Source organism: Varanus komodoensis, unplaced genomic scaffold (genome assembly GCF_004798865.1).
Source record: "Varanus komodoensis strain SLA01 unplaced genomic scaffold, ASM479886v1 scaffold12, whole genome shotgun sequence".
Lineage (NCBI taxonomy): Eukaryota > Metazoa > Chordata > Lepidosauria > Squamata > Varanidae > Varanus > Varanus komodoensis.
In genome coordinates this window covers 27,169,564-27,192,099 of record NW_025335349.1, presented here as the reverse complement: position 1 = coordinate 27,192,099, position 22,536 = coordinate 27,169,564, and the positions used below count along the sequence as shown (strand labels likewise).

At 42.1% G+C, this 22,536-nt stretch overlaps 1 protein-coding gene across 1 annotated transcript in view; it reads left to right on the top strand.

The window, feature by feature from the left end:
• The first annotated feature begins 3,463 nt into the window (after positions 1–3,463).
• LOC123019042 (transmembrane protease serine 12-like) overlaps positions 3,464–22,536 on the top strand; it is a 31,005-nt gene continuing 11,932 nt past the window's right edge. Inside the window, exons 1-3 of the mRNA XM_044421481.1 lie at positions 3,464–4,249; positions 8,797–9,062; positions 19,793–19,994. Of these exons, the coding sequence (XP_044277416.1) occupies positions 4,083–4,249; positions 8,797–9,062; positions 19,793–19,994 (635 nt within the window). The 5' untranslated portion in view covers positions 3,464–4,082. The remainder of the gene's footprint in view (positions 4,250–8,796; positions 9,063–19,792; positions 19,995–22,536) is intronic.

Here is a 22,536-nt window from a genome sequence, read left to right as displayed (position 1 = left end):
GAATCTTTAATATTTTAACTAGGGATGTGAATGGTACATCTCCTTGTCCATTTTGTTCTCATCCCTAACCTCAGCTTTTCAAGGCAACTACTTTTTCATTCCATTGGGTATAATCCTGCTAGGTTCTGCATAAGATTTGTAACATAGACCAGTTGAACATCTGTTTCTCTCATAAGTAAATTAAAATACTGTCAGAGGTTTGATTGATCCCCACCCTACTCGTATTCTAGCCTCCTTACTTTGAATTCTTTTATCAGTACTCTATTGTTTTAGGATCTAATATGCTGCATTAATATTTTGTATTTTTAAGTTTGGAGGATTGCTTTCTAGATATGAGGCATTTGGAGTGTTTTTCTGAATAACAACAATGGACAAAAATCCCCTTTTTACTGATAACAGTACATTTCAAAAGAACATTGCAGAAAAATAAAGTATTCACAATAAAAGATTCAATGCTTTGAGCATACAGAAATACTTGGGTGCATTTTTGCAAGCATTCTTCCTCTTTACAATGTTTGTGACTAGGCTTAACAAAGGATCTGCATAGTAAAGTACTGGAGTATATGTATACAGTGGTAATTGTCCTGAAACTATAAGCTTGGCTTGATGCAAAGTGCTCAGGGCTCCAGGAGCTGAGTCTTGATACTCAACTACTGTAGTTGTGCTGAAGGGTTTTTTTTTTTTTTTTTGGGGGGGGGGGAGGCAGGAAAAGCTATTGCATGACCAAGACAAACCCCCCTTTTCAACCCCCCCTTTCTGCAGTGCTATTAAAGGTCACACTAATTGTGTTCATTGAATGTATTCCTGCTTGTATTTGACAAAATTCACATGAAAATGAAAGCGGGAGATCTAAGTATGGTGAAGAGAAAAAAAAATAACTCAAAGCCATTCTGCCAAAAAAAGCATGAAGACAAACACCCTAAAGATTAAGGTACATGTATGTCATTAGAAGTATCTCAATACCTTCTCTGAACCCAAGAATAAGAACCATTCAATAAATATTTACCTTTTCACAGAAAGATGTGTAAGCTAGAAAGCCTTGGTACAAAAATGATATTAATAAATTATATTTCCAACTACTGTGGGCTAATCCCACTATTAAATTTTTGGGGGTATATTGCATGTCAACATTTGCCCAAATCATTCAAGAAGTTTCCACGAAGAGAATCCACGGCCTTTGTCCGCCTCACAGATCACTCATTCAAGCCCCCCACCCCCCGTGGCGAAGGGATTTAAGGCGGGTAATTCGCTACCCCAACGCGACGACCACGAACGGACCTCGTGCCCAAACGCCCTTTCCCCACGGTCACGTGAAGCGGAACGCCACTTAATCTGACCCGGAGCTGCCCGCCGTTTTCCCCTTTGGCGAACGATGCGGCGACCCCCCCGCTCCGCTCCTGCCTCCTTCTGGGAGCTCCTGGTGCTGCTGGGTGGAGCCCCGCTCAGCGTCCTGCCTTCCCTGACCCCCGAAGACGGTGAGCACAGATGCCCCCCACACACCCCACCCCCAGCGGAACGGCGTCGAAGGAGTCTGGGTAGGCTCCCTCGTTCGTTAAGCACCGGCACGCCGTCAAGACCGTGGAGCCATTGCGCCTGCGCCTGGAGGCCTCGGGAGGGAGCATCGCCAAAACTACCACTCCCAGCAACCTCTTAAAACAGGCGGATGACCTCGTGCGCGTGCAAGTGCATCAGGCGCTTCCCCAGCCCCATTTCAAATGTTCTCGGTATGGAGGAAAGGGCAAATCGTCCAGGTGGGGCATGGAAGTCGGCGCCTTGAAAGTGTCGGTCTAGGCATCGGATTTTCGGTCCCATGTCCCCCTGGATCTGCTTTAAAAACCCAAGCAGATAGATAGGCGTCTAAGTGTTTTCGGTTCCTGGCAAACGGCCCTGCTTACAGAGTGTGGTTTCGGTCTGACAGGGAAAATCCTGGGGCGCCAGTCCGGCCAGATGCTTCAATGTGAAAGTCAGGCATATAGAAAGTCATGCATGGCGCCTGTCTCTCTTTGTACGTTGCTACAGTTAAGCTTCTTCAGAAAGCCGCTGCTAGTCTAGGGATCAAAAGAACCACTCGGTATTTTTGTAGTGGTGCCACAAGCAGGCTCCTCACGTGTTTATTGCTGTTTTGTGCAATTGCAGTGGCTTGTTCAAGGAGCTTGATTGCACAAATAACCGAGGTGCTGCTTTCACGCATAATTCTTGCCATAAGAGAGCTGAGAGGCTTAGCATATATAGAAAGGAATCTTTTATCTGCTTTGGGAATTGCGAAGGGAAGGCCAAGGTTGCAAGTTCATTGCCCTGGGAAACAAAAATATGGCAGAGAGAGATCATGCTTGAGAAAGTCTATGCAAAATTTTATCTTTGAATCCATCTCCAAATATTCTGCGATGTTCACCCAATCCAGTTAGAATTTAGTTTTCTTTAAGAATGGAATTACACAGACATTATGACATACAGATTCACCTTGAAGTTGTTGTTTTTTAATCTTCTCAGACTTTTGAGTTTGGATGCCATCACTATGCTGCTGATGTCCAGGTCTATCTCTCCTTTCTGTCAAAACTTCAAGAAGACTGTGAAGGTTCTTACCTGTTGTTTGGATGCATTGATGGACTGGATGTGGGCCAACAACTGAGGCTTAATTTAGACAAGATAAAAGGGTTGTTAAGTAGGGAAACTAATCCGAGTTCACATTAGGGCCTGTTCTGGATAGGACTGCATTTTCCTTGAAAGCTCAGGTTCACCACTTCAGGGTGCTGGGAACAGCCCACCTGAGATGCTCTTCCATCTCAGCTGCATCTAACCCCAGCAATGCATAGATGGGTTGTGCAATGATATGGCAAGGCAATCTTAGAGTGACTTTAATGGGCAGGATTGGTTTCCCTCTGCCCTCCCATTCCAGCTTAATTGCTTCTCCTTTCTTGATTTATGTAAAACAAACAAGCCCTGTTTGCCAGAACTGATTAAGAAATAGACTGAGTGTGCAGTTTTGCCTGAATTTATTTTAAAAGTATAAATAATAAAATGAGCATCTATTACCATGAACATGCCCACCTGGTAACCCGTCCAGTTCTAAATGCTTGTAAGAATAAGATGCAGCAGCAAGCAGGTTCAACCCGTGAGCCATGGCATGCCCATACAAGCCCATGTGCTGATGCTGGGCCTCTTTGCTGCTGTTCCCCTTTGAGGACGTGGCTCCTGGAAGAAGGCCTATAGAACCAGCCCTAGCTGCACCACTGCTGTGACACACAGAGTTTTAAATTCTATAAAACAGTTCATCTCCATGGAAGAAAATGGTGTGTTCCTTGAGGGTTGCTTCTGTTCCCTGGTATATGGAGCTAAGTACAAAATACAAACACAGTGTGGTAGGTGGGAGGGAGGGATGCATATGTTTGTTATATTTATATCCCAACCCTTTTTCTTCCAAGAAACTCAAGGTATCTTACATAATTCTCCACCTCCTCTCAATCTCATAGAAATCACCATGGTTACTTTAAATAACATTAAGCAGAGGCATAATCCTTCCTGCTTACTCTAAGGAAACTCTACTGCCAATATCTGTATATCTGCATGGAATCTGTAGGTTTAAAAAGATGGTTTGTAGAATCACAGAAATGGGATTAAGACATGCACATGATCTAACAGGATGATATTCTAAGCATACTTATAGGGAAGTAAGTTCCATGAACATCAAATATGAAGATTTCCAAATAAAGTGATTGAACAACAATGCAGCCTATTTAATTGATTCTCTAATCTGTTCTAACTGGGACAGCATCCTTAAGGCATACACTCTAATATTCCTTGAATCAAAACATTTGGCAGTTTCTTTGGAACTAACTTCAGAGGTTGGTAATTCACAGGATGACTGAGCCATTCAGCTTTGCTTTATTTCTCCAAAAGAAGATACTTCGGTAGCATCTACTATGCCAAACTGATCAGTTTAACAGAATCCCTTTTAGGATCTACTGTAAATATGTAATTTGTGAATGCTGCTATATTTCACATGGTGTTTGGTAGCATGGCAGATTATAACTATGTTTTGATTTCTAGAATGTGGGACAAGGCCTACTGTGAAGCAGCTAGCCATGGGGACTCGGATTATAGGCGGACATGATGCAGAACTTGGGGCATGGCCATGGCAAGTTAGTCTTCAAGTTCAAGACATTCATGTGGGATATCGCCATGTATGTGGTGGATCTTTAATTAATAACAACTCAGTGCTGACAGCAGCACACTGCATTAAAAATTATGTGTACGTATCTTTCCATTCTAAATCCTCCTCTGTTTTAAGGCTGATTTGAAATGGCTAAAAAGACGTGTTCACTAAAATAGACCTATTTCAGATGGTAATGGTAGGAGTAGTGCCATTAGGTTAGATATACTGTGAGATTATAGGCTGCATGTATCTTCTGTTTTCACTTGGGAGAGGTTGACAAAATAATAATTATCTTAAAGAACAGCTACAGAAGAATTGTATAAAGATTCTAGAAACTGTATGCTTTTATGACTCCAATAGATGCCAATAGATCGTCCCCCTCCTCTTATCCACATGGATCTCCATTAGGCTAAATCAGGCTCCACCTGAGTAAAAGAAAGTGCACGAAGGTGTGGAGTGAGAAAGGAAGCTGGTGGAGGGAACAACAACTGGGCTGCTTAAGATGATAAAAATAATTAAGGGGTAAGAGAAAGTGCAGCAGTGGAAATAGACTAAGAAATGTAGGACTTGATTTGGGAGGCCTAGAAGAAATAGGAGCCAAGGGGAATAAATATGTAGCAAAGCTAGCTAGCCATAGGGAAGACAAGGTCACCTAGCATTCATCTGCTGACTTGGCTATACACTTCCATGTTTATGTCTATCTTCTCTAAATATTCCTTTCTTGGACCTCTCTCACGGTTTAAATAAGGTCAGTAGTAGCATCATTTTCTGTGTATCAGTTTTGAAAATTTAGGAGTAAGCACTGTTTGAGCCAGAGTTTCTGTGCTGTAGGATTTCAGAAGCGGTGCAAATAAAGCTGTGTCTTAATGATCAGACAATCCTGTTGAGTACTCACATTAGAGAATGTACTCTTTGTTTGTAATAGTTTACTATGTTTCTACAAAACAATTATTTTTACTGAGAAAATCATGTTATGTCAGACAATTTCAGATCACAGACAGTCGCATTTTGTTGTGGAAATGCATGACCAGCTTTGAGTGTGTAGTAGTTGTATGTGTGCAAAAGTGAGAGAAATAAAATGACATCTAATCAGCATTATTTTTCACACAAGAAAAACAGGAGTAAAAACCAGGACGACTATGTTATTCTTGTGGTTACCCATCAGCTTAGTTGCAGTGGAATATGGGTCCAAGTATTACAGGGCTATCCCAGAGGTGGAACAGAAATCAGTAACTTTTATTTGGCACTGATGCATTACTTTAAAACAACTACATCTGCAGGCCACAGAAGTGGGAGGGCATTTTTACTCATTTTTTTGGAAATTCCGGAAGAAGTTGAAAGGATGGTAGTGTACCTGTAAAAGTAGAAGATCTCCCTCCCCCACCTCCTTGTATGGTTGAAAACAAATTCCTTTGCTTCAGGCAGAGCAGAAATGCTCTAACTGGCCAAGCAAGCTACAATGTTTCACGAAAATGCCTTGGCTAGAAGGATATTGTGCCATGATGCAACCATTTTTAACTTGAGGTTTAGTAGAGAAATGTGACACTTAACCTGATCACTTAAACCTGTCCCTCAAAGCTACCAGATATTCTCCTGCTCTGTTACCCAACATGACTTTTTCTCTTTTTTGCTCCCCCTAAGTATCCCTAAGCAAAGTAAATTTGCTGGAAAAATGCTCTTATTAAAGCTATCCTGGGTACAGTCTGGATATTTAACAGCATTTATAATACAGCTAAGCCTGTAGTAGGCTATTGTTGTTAGTCGCGAAGTCGTGTCCGACCCATCGCGACCCCATGGACAACATTCCCCCAGGCCTTCCTGTCCTCCACCATCCCCCAGAGTCCACTAAGTTCACACCAATTGCTTCAGTGACTCCATCCAGCCACCCCATCCTCTGCCATCCCTTCTTCTTTTGCCATCTATTGTTCCCACCATTAGGCTCTTCTCCAGGGACTCCTTCCTTCTCATTAGGTGGCCAAAGTATTTGAGTTTCATCTTCAGTATCTGGCCTTCTAAAGAGCAGTCAGGGTTGATCTCCTCTAGAACTGACCGGTTTGATCGCCTTGTGGTCCAAGGGACTTTCAGGAGTCTCCTCCAGCACCACAATTCCAAGGCCTCAGTCCTTCGGTGCTCAGCTTCCTTATGGTCCAACTTTCACAGCCATACATTGCAACTGGGAAAACCATAGCCTTGACTATACGCACTTTTGTTGGCAGGGTGATGTCTCTGATTTTTAGTATGCTGTCTAGATTTGCCATAGCTTTCCTCCCCAGGAGCAAGCGTCTTTTAATTTCTTTGCTGCAGTCCCCGTCTACAGTGATCTTGGAGCCCAGGAAAATAAAATCTGTCACTATCTCCATTTCTTCCCCATCTATTTGCCAGGAAGTGAGAGGACCAGAGGCCATGATCTTAGTTTTCTTAATGTTGAGTTTCAAGCCAACTTTTGCACTCTCCTCCTTCACCCGCATCAAGAGGCTCTTTAGTTCCTCTTCACTTTCTGCCATTAGAATGGTATCATCTGCATATCTGAGGTTGTTGATATTTCTCCCAGCAATCTTAATTCCACCTGGTGATTCATCTAGCCCCACCTTTCTCATGATGTGCTCTGCATATAAGTTAAATAGGCAGGGTGACAGTATACAGCCTTGCTGAACTCCTTTCTCAATTTTGAACCAATCAGTGGTTCTGTGTCCAGTTCTCACTGTTGCTTCTTGACCCACATATAGGTTTCCCAAGAGACAAATAAGATGGTCTGGTACTCCCATCTCTTTAAGAACTTGCCACAGTTTGTTGTGATCCACTCAATCGAAGGCTTTAGCATAGTCAATGAAGCAGAAGTAGATGTTTTTATGGAACTCCCTAGCTTTCGCCATGATCCAGCATATGTTGGCAATTTGATCTCTAGTTCCTCTCCCTCTTCGAAATCCTGCCTGTACTTCTTGTAGTTCTCGGTCCACATACTGCTGGAGCCTAGCTTGTAGGATTTTGAGCATAATTTCCTAGCATGTGAAATGAGTGCAATGGTGCGGTAGTTTGAACATTCTTAGGCATTGCCCTTCTTTGGGATAGGAATATAAACTGACCTTTTCTAATCCTGTGGCCAATGTTGAGTTTTCCGAATTTGCTGGCATGTTGAGTGTAGCACTTTTACTGCATCGTCTTTTAAGATTTTTAATAGCTCAGCTGGAATACTGTTGCCTCCACTAGCTTTGTTGTTGCTCAGACTTCCTAAGGCCCATTTGACTTCACATTCCAGGATGTCTGGCCCAAGGTCAGTAACCACCCCATCATGCTCATCAGGGACATTAAGCTCCTTCTTGTATAGTTCTTCTGTGTAATCTTGCCACCTCTTCTTAATCTCTTCTGCCTCTATTAGGTCCCTGCCATTTTGGTCCTTTATCATGCCCATCTTTCCATGAAACGTTCCCTTCATATCTCCAATTTTCTTGAAGAGATCTCTGGTCCTCCGTATCCTATTGTTTTCTTCTGTTTCTTTGCACTGTTCCTTTAAGAAGGCATTCTTATCTCTTCTATCTAGCTATTCTCTGGAATTCTGCATTCATTCAGCTTGCCTTGATTCATGGATCTTACGTTCCAGGTTCCTATGGAGTATAGATCTTTGCAGCATTGGACTTTCCTTTCACCACCAGATATATCTGCAACTGAGTGTCCTTTCGGCTTTGACCCAGTCACTTCATTCTTTCTGGCACTACTAGTACTAGCCCTCTGCTCTTCTCCAGTAGCATATTGGACACCTTCCAACCTGAGGGGCTCATCTTCCAGCGTCATATCTTTTTGCCTTTTGGTACTGTCCATGGGGTTTTCATGGCAAAGATCCTGGAGTGGGTTGCCATTTCCTTCTCCAGTGGATCATGTTTTGTCAGAGCTCTCTGCTATGACCTGTCCATCTTGGGTGGCCCTGCACGGCATATCTCATAGCTTCATTGCACTTCGCAAGCTCCTTCCCCTCGACAAGGCAGTGATCCATGAAGGAGATTAGGCTATTAAACCCTACAAAAAGATTGTTTCAAAGATTAAACAGGAGGATTTACCAGTACAAGGATGCTGCCTATTAACCATAGCTTCTGCTTTCAAAACCTTATGGTAAGGAATGTTTTTAACCCCTTTTAGTTTAGTAAGTAATCCTTTCTCAAAGTATGACTTTCACATTTCTCAAGGAATTTCACTGGATGCCAATTACATAAGCAATCGTAAATTGTTCATGCAATAAGTGAATAAATAAACCCCCATTTCAGAGATTTGTAAGCATCTGAGATGGCTGCTACTCAATGAATATAAGCCAAAGTCCTTGTGGACAGGCATACCTTTTTGTGCAGGTCCTTATATCCAGAATGTTCTGTTTTCTCCTGTTATATTCTCTAAACTCCACTTGGACAGAAGAATTGCTGCCATGATTTGGAACAGATGGCATTAGAAAAACTAATCTCCTACTGAAAAATTCCAATAAGAAAACTATAATGTTCCTATACTTAGTGGTGGGTGTGCCATTAAGAGACCCCAAAGTTCTTGTTAGAATTATTGCACATAGTTTGACCTTGTAGCATTGTAACTCTTAAACCTCCAATTTTCTGAAGCAACAATTCTATAATATTTAGTCTACAATGTTTTTTATTCTTTTCTAGAAACCCAGATATCTGGAGGGCTGTGCTTGGTTTACATCATCTTTATAAATACCAATCTCATACTGTAAAGCATCAAGTCAAAGCTATCATGATCCACCCTGAATATGAAATGACAACCTATGAAAATGACATTGCCGTGTTTAAACTACTCACAATTGTCAAGTACAATGACTATATTCAGCCCATTTGCTTACCAAAGACTCCTCTTCTCTTGAATGATCAAACTCCATGTTACATAAGTGGATGGGGCCAAACAAAAGAGAATGGTAAATCTTTAATTTTTCCATTCAACTAATCAATTCTTAAGAATTAGTTTAGGGATCTTTGGCTATAGTCCTATGTAAGGTATTGAGAAAAATCCCACTGAATTCTGGCAATTTGGGGTAACATGAAAAGGACTGAGCCATAAGAAAACATCTTTGCTATAAGTATGTTGAACTATTTCATGTTGTTAAGAGGGAAACAGATTTGCCAGCTTTCTTCCTCATCACCTTTTATAGGTACTGAACTTTAAAACCTAGCCCTTCCTAATCACCTGTGAGTAGCTATCAATGGTAGCAACTTTTATCATCAGAGATAACAATTTTCAGTTCCCCTTGTCCTTGGGTTCATTACTGACTAGGCATAAGCAAACTGGGCAGATTTCCTTAATTCAGAAGACCTGCTGTTTTAATCACACGAAATGATTGGGGTCTTGCATAATTGCAGCAATCCCTGGGGGTTTTAACCTAGAAACTGCCACTGGAAGGCAAAGCACCAAGCTGCATGCTTCTTGCTTTCATTTTTGGCTAACAACCCAGGTCCCTCTTCCTGTTTCATGACATTTCCACCTGGAAACTGTAGATTAACTCCAGATTGAACAAATGAGAATTAATTGACATCATGAAACAAGCCAGGAACGTCGTGTTCCTGGATTATTAGCTGAAAACACAAATGAAGAGCGTGCGGTTCATCTGTTATTAACTCACAGCAATCCTGGGTTAAGCAACACAGGACTTGCCACCTTTTAATGCAAACTGGATACCAATGAATGTCATAGCAGAAATATCTCTTGTTGAACTAGTGTATACTCTGAAAACTATGTAAGTTGTGGAAACATGAGCTACTTCCATTTTGTCATTGAAGGTTGTCAGCAGTAGCCCCTAAACAACCCATTGGTCTGGGTTCGTATGTTATGCTGACAATCTTCGACTGAGCTGACAGAATTTTACAGAAAAATGAAGTGGCTCACCGGTGTGACATGGAACCATACCTTTGTTTGGCAGATAATTAAACAAACTATGGTTTGTTTTCTCAACTCTGAGCTCTTTCTCTTCTCCTGTATCCCAAATGTCTTTGTAGTGCTAATACTGGGATACAGAATGGCTGGGTTCTCTAAGCATTCTTGCTTACCACTACTATAGCCTGGCAAAATCCATGAACAACCCATAGTTTGAACTTAGATGGGACAAGGCACAGGCTCATTTTAGGCAGCACAATAACCACACTCAAGGGTTTAGCATGGGCTGTCACTGAAATGTATTAATGTGTTGTCTGAACCCTGCCAAGACCCTGCCAGACTATAGTAAACAATCCAGAGCTTACAACTAAACAAACCATGGGCTCTCTCATGGTTAACAAGCTACTGCTTGCTAGTGCAGTTGGGTTCAGACAATACAACGATCCACATTTGAGTAACAGCCCACACTCATCCCTTGAGCACTGGTTACTGTGTTGACTGAATTCAGTAATCATTTAAACAGTTCACAACCTGACAAAGCGACTAGAATGTTCCTGATTTTTAAAATTATTGTTTGTCTTTACATAAGTTTAAACAGACCACTAATAAACTATAGATTATGTTTCTAGGTTGTTTGTGGTTAATAAACCATTGTTACCATCATTTGATTCATTCAACACAACAACCCGTAAGTTAAATAAACCATAAATTAGGGTTATGGGCTAGCCAGGTCATTGTATATAAGTAGCACTAGCCAGATTCATATGTGATTTAAAGTAGTTCAACCAGTTTACAACAATCTGAAACAAACTGACATTTAACTTCAGTCAGTTTTACAGATATCTGTAATCGTTGTCATAACTTTATTTCCCAGTAGCCAAAGCTCTCTGGGCAGTTCACAACAATAACATTGGAATTCATTTGCACCTTCTTTAGCACGGTGGAGGCAGATCTGTACATTAGAGAGTTACACTGGCTCAAGCTCTTCCAGTGCCCAAGTTTTATATACTGGAATGTACTTTACAGATATTAAATGAAAAGGCATACTTCCAGCTTTGTGTTGTGTTTTCCATTACAGGCAAAGGCAAACTTATATTACAAGAAGCTCAAGTCAACATCATTCCACTGAAAGTCTGTAACAGATATGATTGGTATGGAGGGGCAGTATCTTGGAATATGATCTGCGCAGGCTCTGCTAGTGGGCATGTTGACAGCTGCCAGGTAAAATGGAGATAATTTGGAGATAATTCCATTTAAAACATTGTAAAAACAAAAGGAGAAGGGAATTGTAGGAAAGGGAGAATACTCTATTCCTAATACAGATCTGAAACTATGGTCATATAAAGATACAGCACAATTCCAGTTCAAGTTGAAAGCCCATGAAGTATTTTTATTAACCATTTACCTCAGTTAAGATGTCAGCAGTAGAAAAGAGTTGATAGTTTAAGTCAGGGGTCCTCAACCTTTTTAAACAGGGCCATTTCACTGTCCCTCAGACTGTTGGGGGGGCAGACTATAGTTTGAAAAAAATATGAACGAATTCCTATGCACACTGCACATTAAAAATTAAGTATTTTTTTAAATTAAAAAATTAAAAATGTTTGCTCTGCTCACTTGGGCTGCAGCCGAAGCCCAAGATGAGGTGGGGAAGAACATGTCCATATTCAAAGGTCATAGCTACAATATCCAGGATCATGCTGGGGGGGGGGGGGACATGGGCGCAATCACAGTCATCTCCCTTCCCCCCCGGCATGCTTGTGCAGGGAAGGCGGTCATGATCACAGCCATCTCCTCCCCCCCAAAGCACGACTGCGATCACGCCCGTCTTCCCTGCACGAGCGTGACCACGATCACGGCCATCTCACCATTGAGAACGCCTGCGCCGGCTCAGAACTTTTGGACTCGCTCGCAGATCATTTTCTCTGAGTAAGTCTAAAACCTCCGAGGTGGGCCAGATCTGGCCTGCAGGCCATAGTTTAAGGACACATGGCTTAAGTAAAAGTAAATAAGCTTTTCAGGAAAATCAGGACTTTTTTTTCTGTCCCTTCAGAAAACTTGCTTCCATCCTAAAAAGATCACTTGCAAATACAGGGTGAGGGTCACTTGAGTCAGCAACAGTGTATGTAATGCTGTGAGCCTTTAACTTGAGTTTTACAGTACTGAACCTGTACATGGAATTTTCAAAGTGTTAGTCATCCAAGTATGAAATTGACCAGCTTGCAGTTCAAGCAAAGCAAGATTTTCTAGTTCAGAATGTCCAGATTCGATTTATATCCTGCCTTTTCCTACAAAAGGCTCAAGGCGGCTTACATCTCCTCCTCCATCTTATCCCCACAACAACAACCCTGTGAGGTAGTTGGGCTGAGAGCCTGTGACTGGCCCAAAGTCACCCAGTTGGCTCCATGGCTGAGCGGGGACTAGAACCCAGATCCTCTGAGTCCCAGTCCCATGCTCTTCACCACTACACCACACTGGCTCTCCATATTCATCCATATCTTTTCAAACAATTATATTTTCTTTCAATGATTTAAAAGATGCGTAACTTAGATTTATGGATTACAATCCCTCTGCTTCTCAATACCATGGACAATAGTTAAATTGCCTTTGTTTTTCATTTTCTAGGGAGACAGTGGTGGGCCTCTAGTGTGCTATTTTCCAGATGCCACCAAGTATTATCTGATAGGAATCACCAGCTCTGGCTATGGCTGTGGCAGGCCAAAATATCCAGGAATCTATGTACACACAGCATATTACAGAAGTTGGATAGACTCACATCTACACAACAAAACCACCACTGCAAGCATTCAGTTTGTCTTGATTGCTGGATGGATAACTTTTCATATTTTATAAAGAGATACAACATTTTCATTGTACTAGAATGACCTTAAATTACAAGGGGAAATTTTAAAAGAAAATTAAAATTTCTTTAAATAAGAAAGTATGTATTTTTAACAACATTCATTCAGTTGAATTATATTAGTTGTAATTGAATCCCTCTGAACTCAATATGCTAAGTTATTGCTAACTTAAGTTCTTTTGGGCAGTATGCAGTTCTGTGCATGTGCTGGAATTACAACCAGTGCAATGGAAAGCTAGCACTTCCTGTTACTACCCTAGAAACAAGACAAAACTAAGATTTCAGGAATGAAACATTCACTGACCAGCCCAGTTCTGGAATTGCCGCTTTTGGTCAGTTTCCAGGGTTTCTGCAGAAGTGCAAGCTAGCTTGTGATTGCACTGGTGGTCATCGAAGCCAATGCAACCTAAAGGAGGCTAGCAGATTGCAAACACTGGATACTGCCCATTGAGTCCATAATGGGATACTGCTCCATTAAGGCACATTCCTATTCATACTGAGATGTAAGAACTCCCAATTTTGATTGCAGCCTGTGAGTGTCTAATTTTGTCAGGATTCAACCCATTATTTTAAAAAATGAATAGACTTTCTAATCTGAAGAAAGCCCATATGGGTAGGGCAGGAGACTGGGATGGTGAGACCTGCTCCTCCTCCTTTCCTACTGAAGATACTTGTAAGCCTCCATCACTTATGGTCATTGAATGCACAACCCATTGGATTATACCCTAAATGTAAAACAAGCAAAGAAACCTGGCATTATGCATACATTTTTGTCCAAATTAACTGCTACTATGTTGTTCTGCTTGAACAAAGTACGTATACCATATACTCCTCATTAAAGAAAATATCTGTGACAGGGTAAAACCCATCGGTGACTCTTGAGGCAAAAGTACCTGTGCTGTGGATAGGGTTTCCAATCTATCCGGGATTATTTTGTGGGCGAGATGGTTCAAATTTACCAAATGGCAGAAGTGGACGTGGCTATACTGATGCGCTTGGTCCCACTTTAAAAAAATACTACTTTTAATTTTTTGCCTAGCACTGGGCCATGCAACTATTGCAACCATCCTCTTCCGCACCACCACATTCAACAGCCTACAGACCTCTGCCCCTAAAGTAAAGCCATACAGGAAGGCAAATAATTTTTTTGGGGGGGGGGGATTGAGAGAATGATCACTGCAGCCTCCTGACCTTTTTTGTTCAGTCTTGGGCTTGATCTTAATTTTAGAATCTATTCAAACATCAGTGTAACTACCTGTTTCCTAGCCAGTTTAAAGCTGGGCCTAGCATTGAGTGCAGAAACACTACTGCAGCTGCCCTTTTCGCCAAATGCTACTTAGGGATACACAACTAGGGTGTAGTTCCAAAGCCATTTTAGCAAAAAAAGGACAGTTACAGCAGTAGTTCACATCAGGGCATCTCCACCCAATTTGGGGCCTTAAAATGTTTTTCTCTCTGAAAATAAAATAACACTTTAAAGCAGGTGCTCTCAGTCTACAACTCCTAGACTCAGTCCTAGCCAGCATAGCTTATGATGTATCCTGGGAGTTGTAGGGGAAAAAACCTGAGGGGGAACAAGTTGCCCAGCCCTGTTTGAAACACTAAACCAAATACATTATTTCAACCAAGTGTTACTTGAAACACACCCAAAACACACTCTCTCACCAACACTTAGGCTAACCCAAGGAAGACCACTTAGCCAGAGAACTGCAGCCGTGTTGTCCAGGAGGAAGGGTGAGGAATGGAGAATAGTGAACCCTGTGTGAACTCCTGGGACAGGACAACTGCATGTCAAAGAGGGTGAGTGGGAAAAATCCTTGGCACCTGGGACCAGTTGGAATCTGGGTGGAACCTCAATAAAAGTAGCAAATTGCATTATAAATTATTAGTAGGTGAGAAACATAAAGCGGGTGTGAATAGTTTAGAGATAATCAACAGACACATGAGAAGGGGAGTCTTTGGATAAATAGAGTTTTCTGTAAACTAACAAACAGAACAAAGAATAACTGGGAAATGAATTTACTTTGTATCTGGACAACAGGTTTATGACATAGGGTATATAATGTATGTTCTTTGTACCTCTTTCGAGACTCTTGATTTGGGAAGCATCTCCCCTTTGTCTCCATTTATTCTATAGTGCGCTAGAATAAAACTGCTTTTAGCTCTAAGTCTCATCTCAGGCTCTGTTTGGCTTGGGGTCTGGGGTCCACCTGGGGTTCGCCCCAGCTGTTGACTGGCTGAGTCCGGTAACACAAGTATCATCAAAGCGCTACTGCACTCTTAAATATGTCAGTTCTGAAGCTGGTATTTTTCTACCAAACGTTATGTACGCAGAAAATGAGAAAGTGCTTATTACCCGGATCAAGACTGAAACCTTGCAAGATACCCGAATTATAAAATACAGCACTCAAGGCATCAGCAGCTGACACCCTAAAATATGGACCTAGTTAATACGTATTTGCCACTTGGCCAATAAATGTAGGAAGGCCTCAAAAAGACGTTCGTTTTTACTATACCAATCCCTACAGTTCCCAGTCCAAGGAAGTCAATACAGGGCGGCAAGTTGGCGCGAAGAGGTTTCATCTTGCCCGAGCTTGGGGGAGATCGCGCTCATTCCACTTCCTCCATTGCCTCAAGCATCCTCTTCTCGTTCTGTGTCCTTCTTACCTCCATTATAGACAATCCCCACCCTTCCCCAAGGGATAGAGAACACTTAATGAGGAACCCGCGGAGCGCGAGGAGCAGGGGAAAGCCTGGAACCTTCGCAAGCGACCCCATCTTTTCGCGCCCGCGGTCATGTGACGCTGAACCCGACTCTGCTAGCCATTTTGTTTCCTAGACAAACGATGCGTCGGGCTTTTCGCCCCGTGCCTGCCTGCCTTTGGGCGCTGCTGCTACTGGTGCTGCTGGATGCAGTCTCGTCGAATGCCCTGCCCCTCGTGCTCCCTGCATACGGTGAGCGCGGCTTCCCCGCGTCCTCCATGGGGTGCCGAGCCGGCGGATGAACCCGGCCTGCGTCGGCTCATTCGCTGGCTCAGCGCCCCTCAGGCCGCCATGGCCACGGAACGAAGTGCGCTTGCGCATGGGACGGGAGCGGGACCCCCCTCCCCTCCCCGTTCCGAAACTGCCTACCCAGGCAGCCTGTAGTGCGAGAGGGTGGCGATGCGGGATGCAAATATGTAGGTGCCTTCTCACTCCCAAGCACAGGTCAGGTGGAAGCGAAGGCAGCGGCTGTAGCGGTGTTTTCCGGAGGCCTGCCCCACTGAGATTACTGAGAACCGTTCCTAAGCATGCGGGCGTTGGGGTTCTTCCCCAAGAAGTCCTCAGAAAACCTGTCTAGGCCAAGGCGACCACGTTCCTTCTTCTCCGGACACAGCTGCACGTCGAACACGGTTGGCATTTAGGCCCAGTGAAAAGGTCCCAGGGCTTACGCCTGTCTGGAAGCCTCACCATGCGGAAAGTGGCTCAGGCAACAGGGTTGCTTCATGTTCGTGTACACACCTTCCATCATATACGGCAACCCTTGTCCCCCACTGTTGGGCAGTCAAGAAATTAAGAATAAACTGTGCATGGGTGTGTTACTGAAAGCTGCTGTCAGTACTCTGTGGATGTTGTGTTCATATATGACAATATAAGGGTTCCCTATATGTGGCAAGTATACCCATGTTACCATACATGGACGTTACACCCACAGTTCAGACTGGCAGCCGTCTTAAGGGGAAGCACCTCGGAACCAAGCATGAAGACACGGTTGTTGCAGCACCTAGAGATGGGACTGCTTTCTTTCAAGACTTGTGCAAAGATGGTTGCTTGTAAAAGCATTGTCAGGATTTCATGAATCTCAGTGGGATGTAGGCAGTTTTGCATGTGAAGATGATGACAGTAACACATGGTTCTCCAACTGAGTGATGAGTTGTTATATGCTGTCAAATTGCCACCAACTTATGGCAACCCAATAAATGAAAGCCCACCCAAATATCCTATCTGTGACATCCACATCCCTGCTTAGCTGTTGTAAATGCAAAGTTGTGGCTCCCTTTATGAAGTCAACCCACCTCTTATTTGGTCTTCATTTTCTGCCTTCAACTTTCCCTAGAATGATTGTCTTCTCCAGTGAGCCTTGCCTTCTCATAATGTGTCCAGTATGACAGTCTCAGTTTTGTCATTTTTTGCTTCCAAGGAAAGTTCAGGCTCGATTTAATCTAGGATCAATTTGTTCACCTGTCAGTCTAAGGTATTTGCAAAGCTCTCTTCCAGCACCATGTTGCAAACTGATCAATTGTCTTCCTGTCATCTTCTCTCCAGCTTTCACACCCACACACAGTGATGGGGTGTACAATGGTGTGATCTTGGCCTTGGCCTCCAGTGAAACATACCTAATTTGATTATCTTTTCTAGTTCCTTCATTTTTGCCCTTCCAATTTTCAGTCTTCTTTGAACTTCTTGGCAGCAGTCTCCCTTTGAACTGATGACTGAACAAAGTATACAAAATATTTCACAATTATGATTTCTTCATTGTTGACAGTAAAATTCTGTACTTCTTCTGAAATCTTGATTTTTCTTTTCCTAATATTCAGCTGCAGTCCTGTTTTTGCACTTCCTTCTTTCATTTTCACCAGGAGTTGTTTTCAAGGCATTGCTGCTCTCTGCCAATAAAATAGTATGATTCTCCAACAGCTTCTTATGACCACATTGTTAGAGACTTTGCTGTAGTCTATAAAGCACTGACTGACTTTTTTCTGAAATGTTTGTTGTATTCCAGTAGCCAACATATATTTCCAATATGATCTCTAGTGCCTGGTTGCCGCAATCCTTTGCATCTCCTTTCTTGGAGACTGAAAAGTAAATTGAATGTTACCAGATTATAGGCCATTAGAACAATGGCTTTCCATATTTTCTGGCATGTTGTTGTTGGCGGTTGGATCAATTCTGTCTCTGCAGCTTGGAATATTTCTTTTGGTATCCTATCTACTCGAGGTGCTTTGTTTCTTGTAGATAATGAATAGCAGCCCAGAAAACCTGGTACTGCGGGAAAACAAAAGGATTGATTGTGACTTCTCCCTGAAAATCAGATTCTAGTTTTCCTTTCAAATACTGAAAGTGTCATTAGGTCTTTGATTCATTATACGAGGTATTTTATCTTTCCATTGAAGTAGTATTAGCTTTTTAGCTGTCAAAAGAGTGTGGAAAACACACTTACATTGTCCTTATGTTAACTTATATGCACAGGTAAATAATTTCAAATCGTTAAAATGTATTATAAACTTTGCTCAAAAAGAGGAACTATTGATCATAATGTATGAATAGGAAAAATGTTAATGGCATTATAGCACTAACCTTAATAAACCCTTAGGGCATTCAAAAAGTTCTTGCCAAATACGATGAAACCTGATTTATAGACACTTCTTGCACAGGTGCAGAAACATAAGTCCATTGATTAGGCAAAATAGGACAGTCTAATTCCCTATTTAATCCTTTCCAAAGAAATGTGTGTGTGATGAAATGGCCACCACAGAACCTCTAAAAAGGAACAGTAGAGATTTGTTTCCTTTACAGCAGGGGTCCTCAAACTTTTTCAACAGGGGGCCAGTTCACTGTCTCTCGGACTGTTGTGGGGCCGAACTAGCTTGAAAAAAAAAAGAATAAATTCCTATGCACACTGCACATTAAAAATTTGATTTAATTAAAATAAATTTAAACATTAATTAAAATTAAAATAAATTTGTACATCAATTAACACTTAAAATTAATTTAAAAATTGAAAAAATGTTGTTAGCTTGCTCGGAGAAGGCTGCAGCAGAGGTGCAGGAGCCCCGCAGCTTTCTCTGAGTAAGCCACTCTGCCTCAGCCTGTCCACCCTGGGCTTGGTAAGGGGGCGGCAGCGGCTTGCTCCTTCGGAGAAGGCCACACGGCCTGGCCACCCCCGGGGCTCGCATAATTAAAAATAGATTTAAAAAGTTATATTTTTCTTACTTGCAATCCTTTTTTAGTTTCTTCATCTTCGTCTCTCTTTCTCTTCCACCTGCCTCTTTTCTGTTTCCCACTCTGTATTCCCGCTTTGTATATGCATGCAGTGGTAGGGGGAGAGCCAGCACACACACAGTTGAGCTGTTGCAATTTGGTGCATGTGCTGGCTCTCTGCTCGGTTTCTGAGAACGCCTGTGCCGGCTCAGAGCTTTGGACTCACTCCGAGATCGTTTTCTCCGAGCAAGTCCAAAACCTCTGAGGCGGGCCAGATATATGAGCATGGTAATTTGAGGACTCATTCGTTACAGCTTTAGTGAGTCACCACTGCCTGCAACAACAGTTGGAACTTAATAGTTGGTCCAGCCCTGTATGTGAGAAATGCCCCACTGCATATGGACAAGATATTAGTCCTAATTAGTAGAAATGACTTTCTCATCCACTACTCTCCTTGATGATTTTCTTAATTATGTGTTTTTTATCTTGCCAACTGCTTTGAAAGAAGGGCAAGAAAATACTTGAATATTATAAATACTTTAGTTAACCGTTTGTGATCATTAGCATATTTTCAGGGAGGTAAGTTTTATTACAATCCAGTAGTGTTTCAGAATTTCAAGTAATAAAAATGTTGGATCTATGCATATACCAAATGAATTATCCAAACTGTTTTAAGAAGGCGTTATCCTTAGAGCAGGTTCATTTGTGAATCAAACTGACTTATTTACTGAACTTCTGATATGAAGGGATTTAGGGGTTCATAGAATTCTCCAGGCTGCCTTAATGTCTCAACATGGTCCTGTAACAGGACAGTAATGAGAAATTGATCAGTTTAAAATATTGAGTCTCAGGATCTAGTTTAAATGTGCTGTTGTAGAATGTTAGCTAAGTTTTAGAAGCATTGTACTTACAGGCTTATAAACATTTCACCTCACTAGTGTAATTCTCTTGATTTATAGAATGTGGAACAAGGCCTGTTATGAGTGAGAAATCATCAGGGAGTCGGATTGTAGGTGGACATGAAGCTCGGCCTGGGGCATGGCCATGGCAAGTTAGTCTTCAGATTTACCGCATTGGTGTAGGATATCTCCATGTATGTGGTGGAAGTTTAATTAATAATGACTCTGTGCTGTCAGCTGCCCACTGCACTAGGAAAAGGATGTATGTATCCTTCACGTCTTCATCTTTTTCTGTCACTAGCATGGTGTGAGAAAAGTATATAGGTAAAAAGTGTATTAGCTGAATTTGGAAAGGTACATATTCCAGTTTTTAAATGTGTTTCTGAATCTAACATCTCTCTGTAAACTGTTTTGCCAAGCTAGGTAGAGAGTGGTGAGAAGTTATATAAGTTCTGTTTGGGATATTTGCCACATTTTACTTGCAAGGAATTCTGTCAAATTATGATAGACTCTAGGAATTGGTGTAAGAATGACCAAAGAGAGGCTGTCCAAGCGTACAGTCTGTGTGCACAGTTTTTATGACTTCAAAAGCCTCTCCTTTTATCCACACTTATTTCTCTGATCATGCTCCAATGGTCCAAGGGAAAGAATTGATTAGGCAGGGGATCAATAGCTAAAGGAAGTCAAAATGGGAAATATAGGTGTGAGAGGGCAGAAGCCAAGAAGCAGAGGCCAAGGGAGCGTGGGGTTGCTATGTTTCCTCCTATTCAGCTGTAGCTCCATGTTCTGCGAACATTTCTTTGGCGGGCTTTTCATGAGGCTAGACTTAATGCCAGTAGTAGCATCTTTTTTCTGAGTGCTAGTTCTGAAAATCTACTCAGGAATAAACTGTACTTGACCTGGGCCATGTGTTTTTGGAGTATTACATAGAAGGCTCCTTCATGGATCACTGCTCCTTCATGGATCACTGCCTTGTAGTGGCAAAGGGGCTTGCGTACCTCAATGAAGCTATGAGCTATGCCGTGCAGGGTCAACCCAAGAGGGACAGAGAGCTCTGACAAAACGTGATCCACTGAAGAAGGATATGGCAACCCACTCCAGTATCTTTGCCATGAAAAACCCATGAACAGTACCAAAAGGCAAAAAGATATGACACTGGAAGATGAGCCCCTCAGGTCGGAAGGTGTCCAATATGCTACTGGGGAAGAGCGGAGGGCTAGTACTAGTAGTGCCAGAAAGAATGAAGCGACTGGGTCAAAGCCGATGTATCTGGTGGTGAAAGGAGAGTCCGATGCTGCAAAGATCTATACTCCATAGGAACCTGGAATATAAGATCCATGAATCAAGGCAAGCTGGATGTGGTCAAACAAGAGATGACAAGACTGAACATTGACATCTTAGGAATCAGTGAACTAAAATGGACAGGAATGGGTCAATTTAATTCAGATGACCATCAGGTATACTACTGCGGGCAAGAATCCCTCAGAAGAAATGGAGTAGCCTTCATAGTCAATAAAAGAGTAGGAAAAGCAGTACTGGGATACAATCTCCAAAATGACAGAATGATCTCAGTTCGAATCCAAGGCAAACCATTCAACATCACAATAGTCCAAGTCTATGCCCCAACCACTGGTGCTGAAGAGGATGAAGTTGACTGGTTCTATGAAGGCCTACAACACCTTCTAGAATTAACTCCAAAATTGATGTCCTTCTCATCATGGGGGACTGGAATGCTAAAGTAGGAAGCCAAAAGATAACTGGAATAACAGGCATGTTTGTCCTTGGAGTACAAAATGAAGCAGGGCACAGGCTGGTAGAATTTTGTCAAGAGAATAAGATGGTCACAGCAAACACTCTTTTCCAACAACCCAAGAGATGACTCTACACATGGACATCACCAGATGGTCAACACAGAAATCAGATTGACTATGTGCTCTGCAGCCAAAGATGGAGAAGCTCTATACAGTCAGTAAAAACTAGACCAGGAGCTGACTGTGACTCAGATCATGAGCTTCTGGTTGCAAAATTTAGACTTAAATTGAAGGAAGTAGGGAAAAGCACTAGACCACTCAGGTATGACTAAATCATATCCCTGATGCATATACAGTAGAGGTGACAAATAGATTTAAGGAATTAGATCTGATAGACAGAGTGCCTAAAGAACTATGGACGGAGGTTCACAACATTGTACAAGAGGTAGCAACTAAAACCATCCCAAAGAAAAAGAAGTGCAAGAAAGCAAAATGACTGTCTGAGGAAGCTTTACAAATAGCTGAGGAAAGAAGGGAAGCAAAAGGGAGAAAGAGAAAGATACTCCCAATTGAATGCAGGATTCCAGAGAATAGCTGGAAGAGATAAGAATGCCTTCTTTAATGAACAGTGCAAAGAAATAGAAGAAAACAATAGATTAGGGAGGACCAGAGATCTCTTCAAGAAAATTGGAGATATGAAGGGAACATTTCATGCAAAGATAGGCATAATAAAGGACCAAAATGGCAGGGACCTAATAGAGGCAGAAGAGATTAAGAAGAGGTGGCAAGATTACACAGAAGAACTATATGCTAAAGCCTTTGATTGTGTGGATCACAACAAATTGTAGCAAGTTCTTAAAGAGATGGGAGTACCAGACCATCTTATTTGTCTCTTGAGAAACCTATATGAGGGTCAAGAAGCAACAGTGAGAACTGGACACAGAACCACTGATTCGTTCAAAATTGAGAAAGGAGTTCAGCAAGGCTGTATACTGTCGCCCTGCCTATTTAACTTATATGCAGAGCACATCATGAGAAAGGCGGAGCTAGATG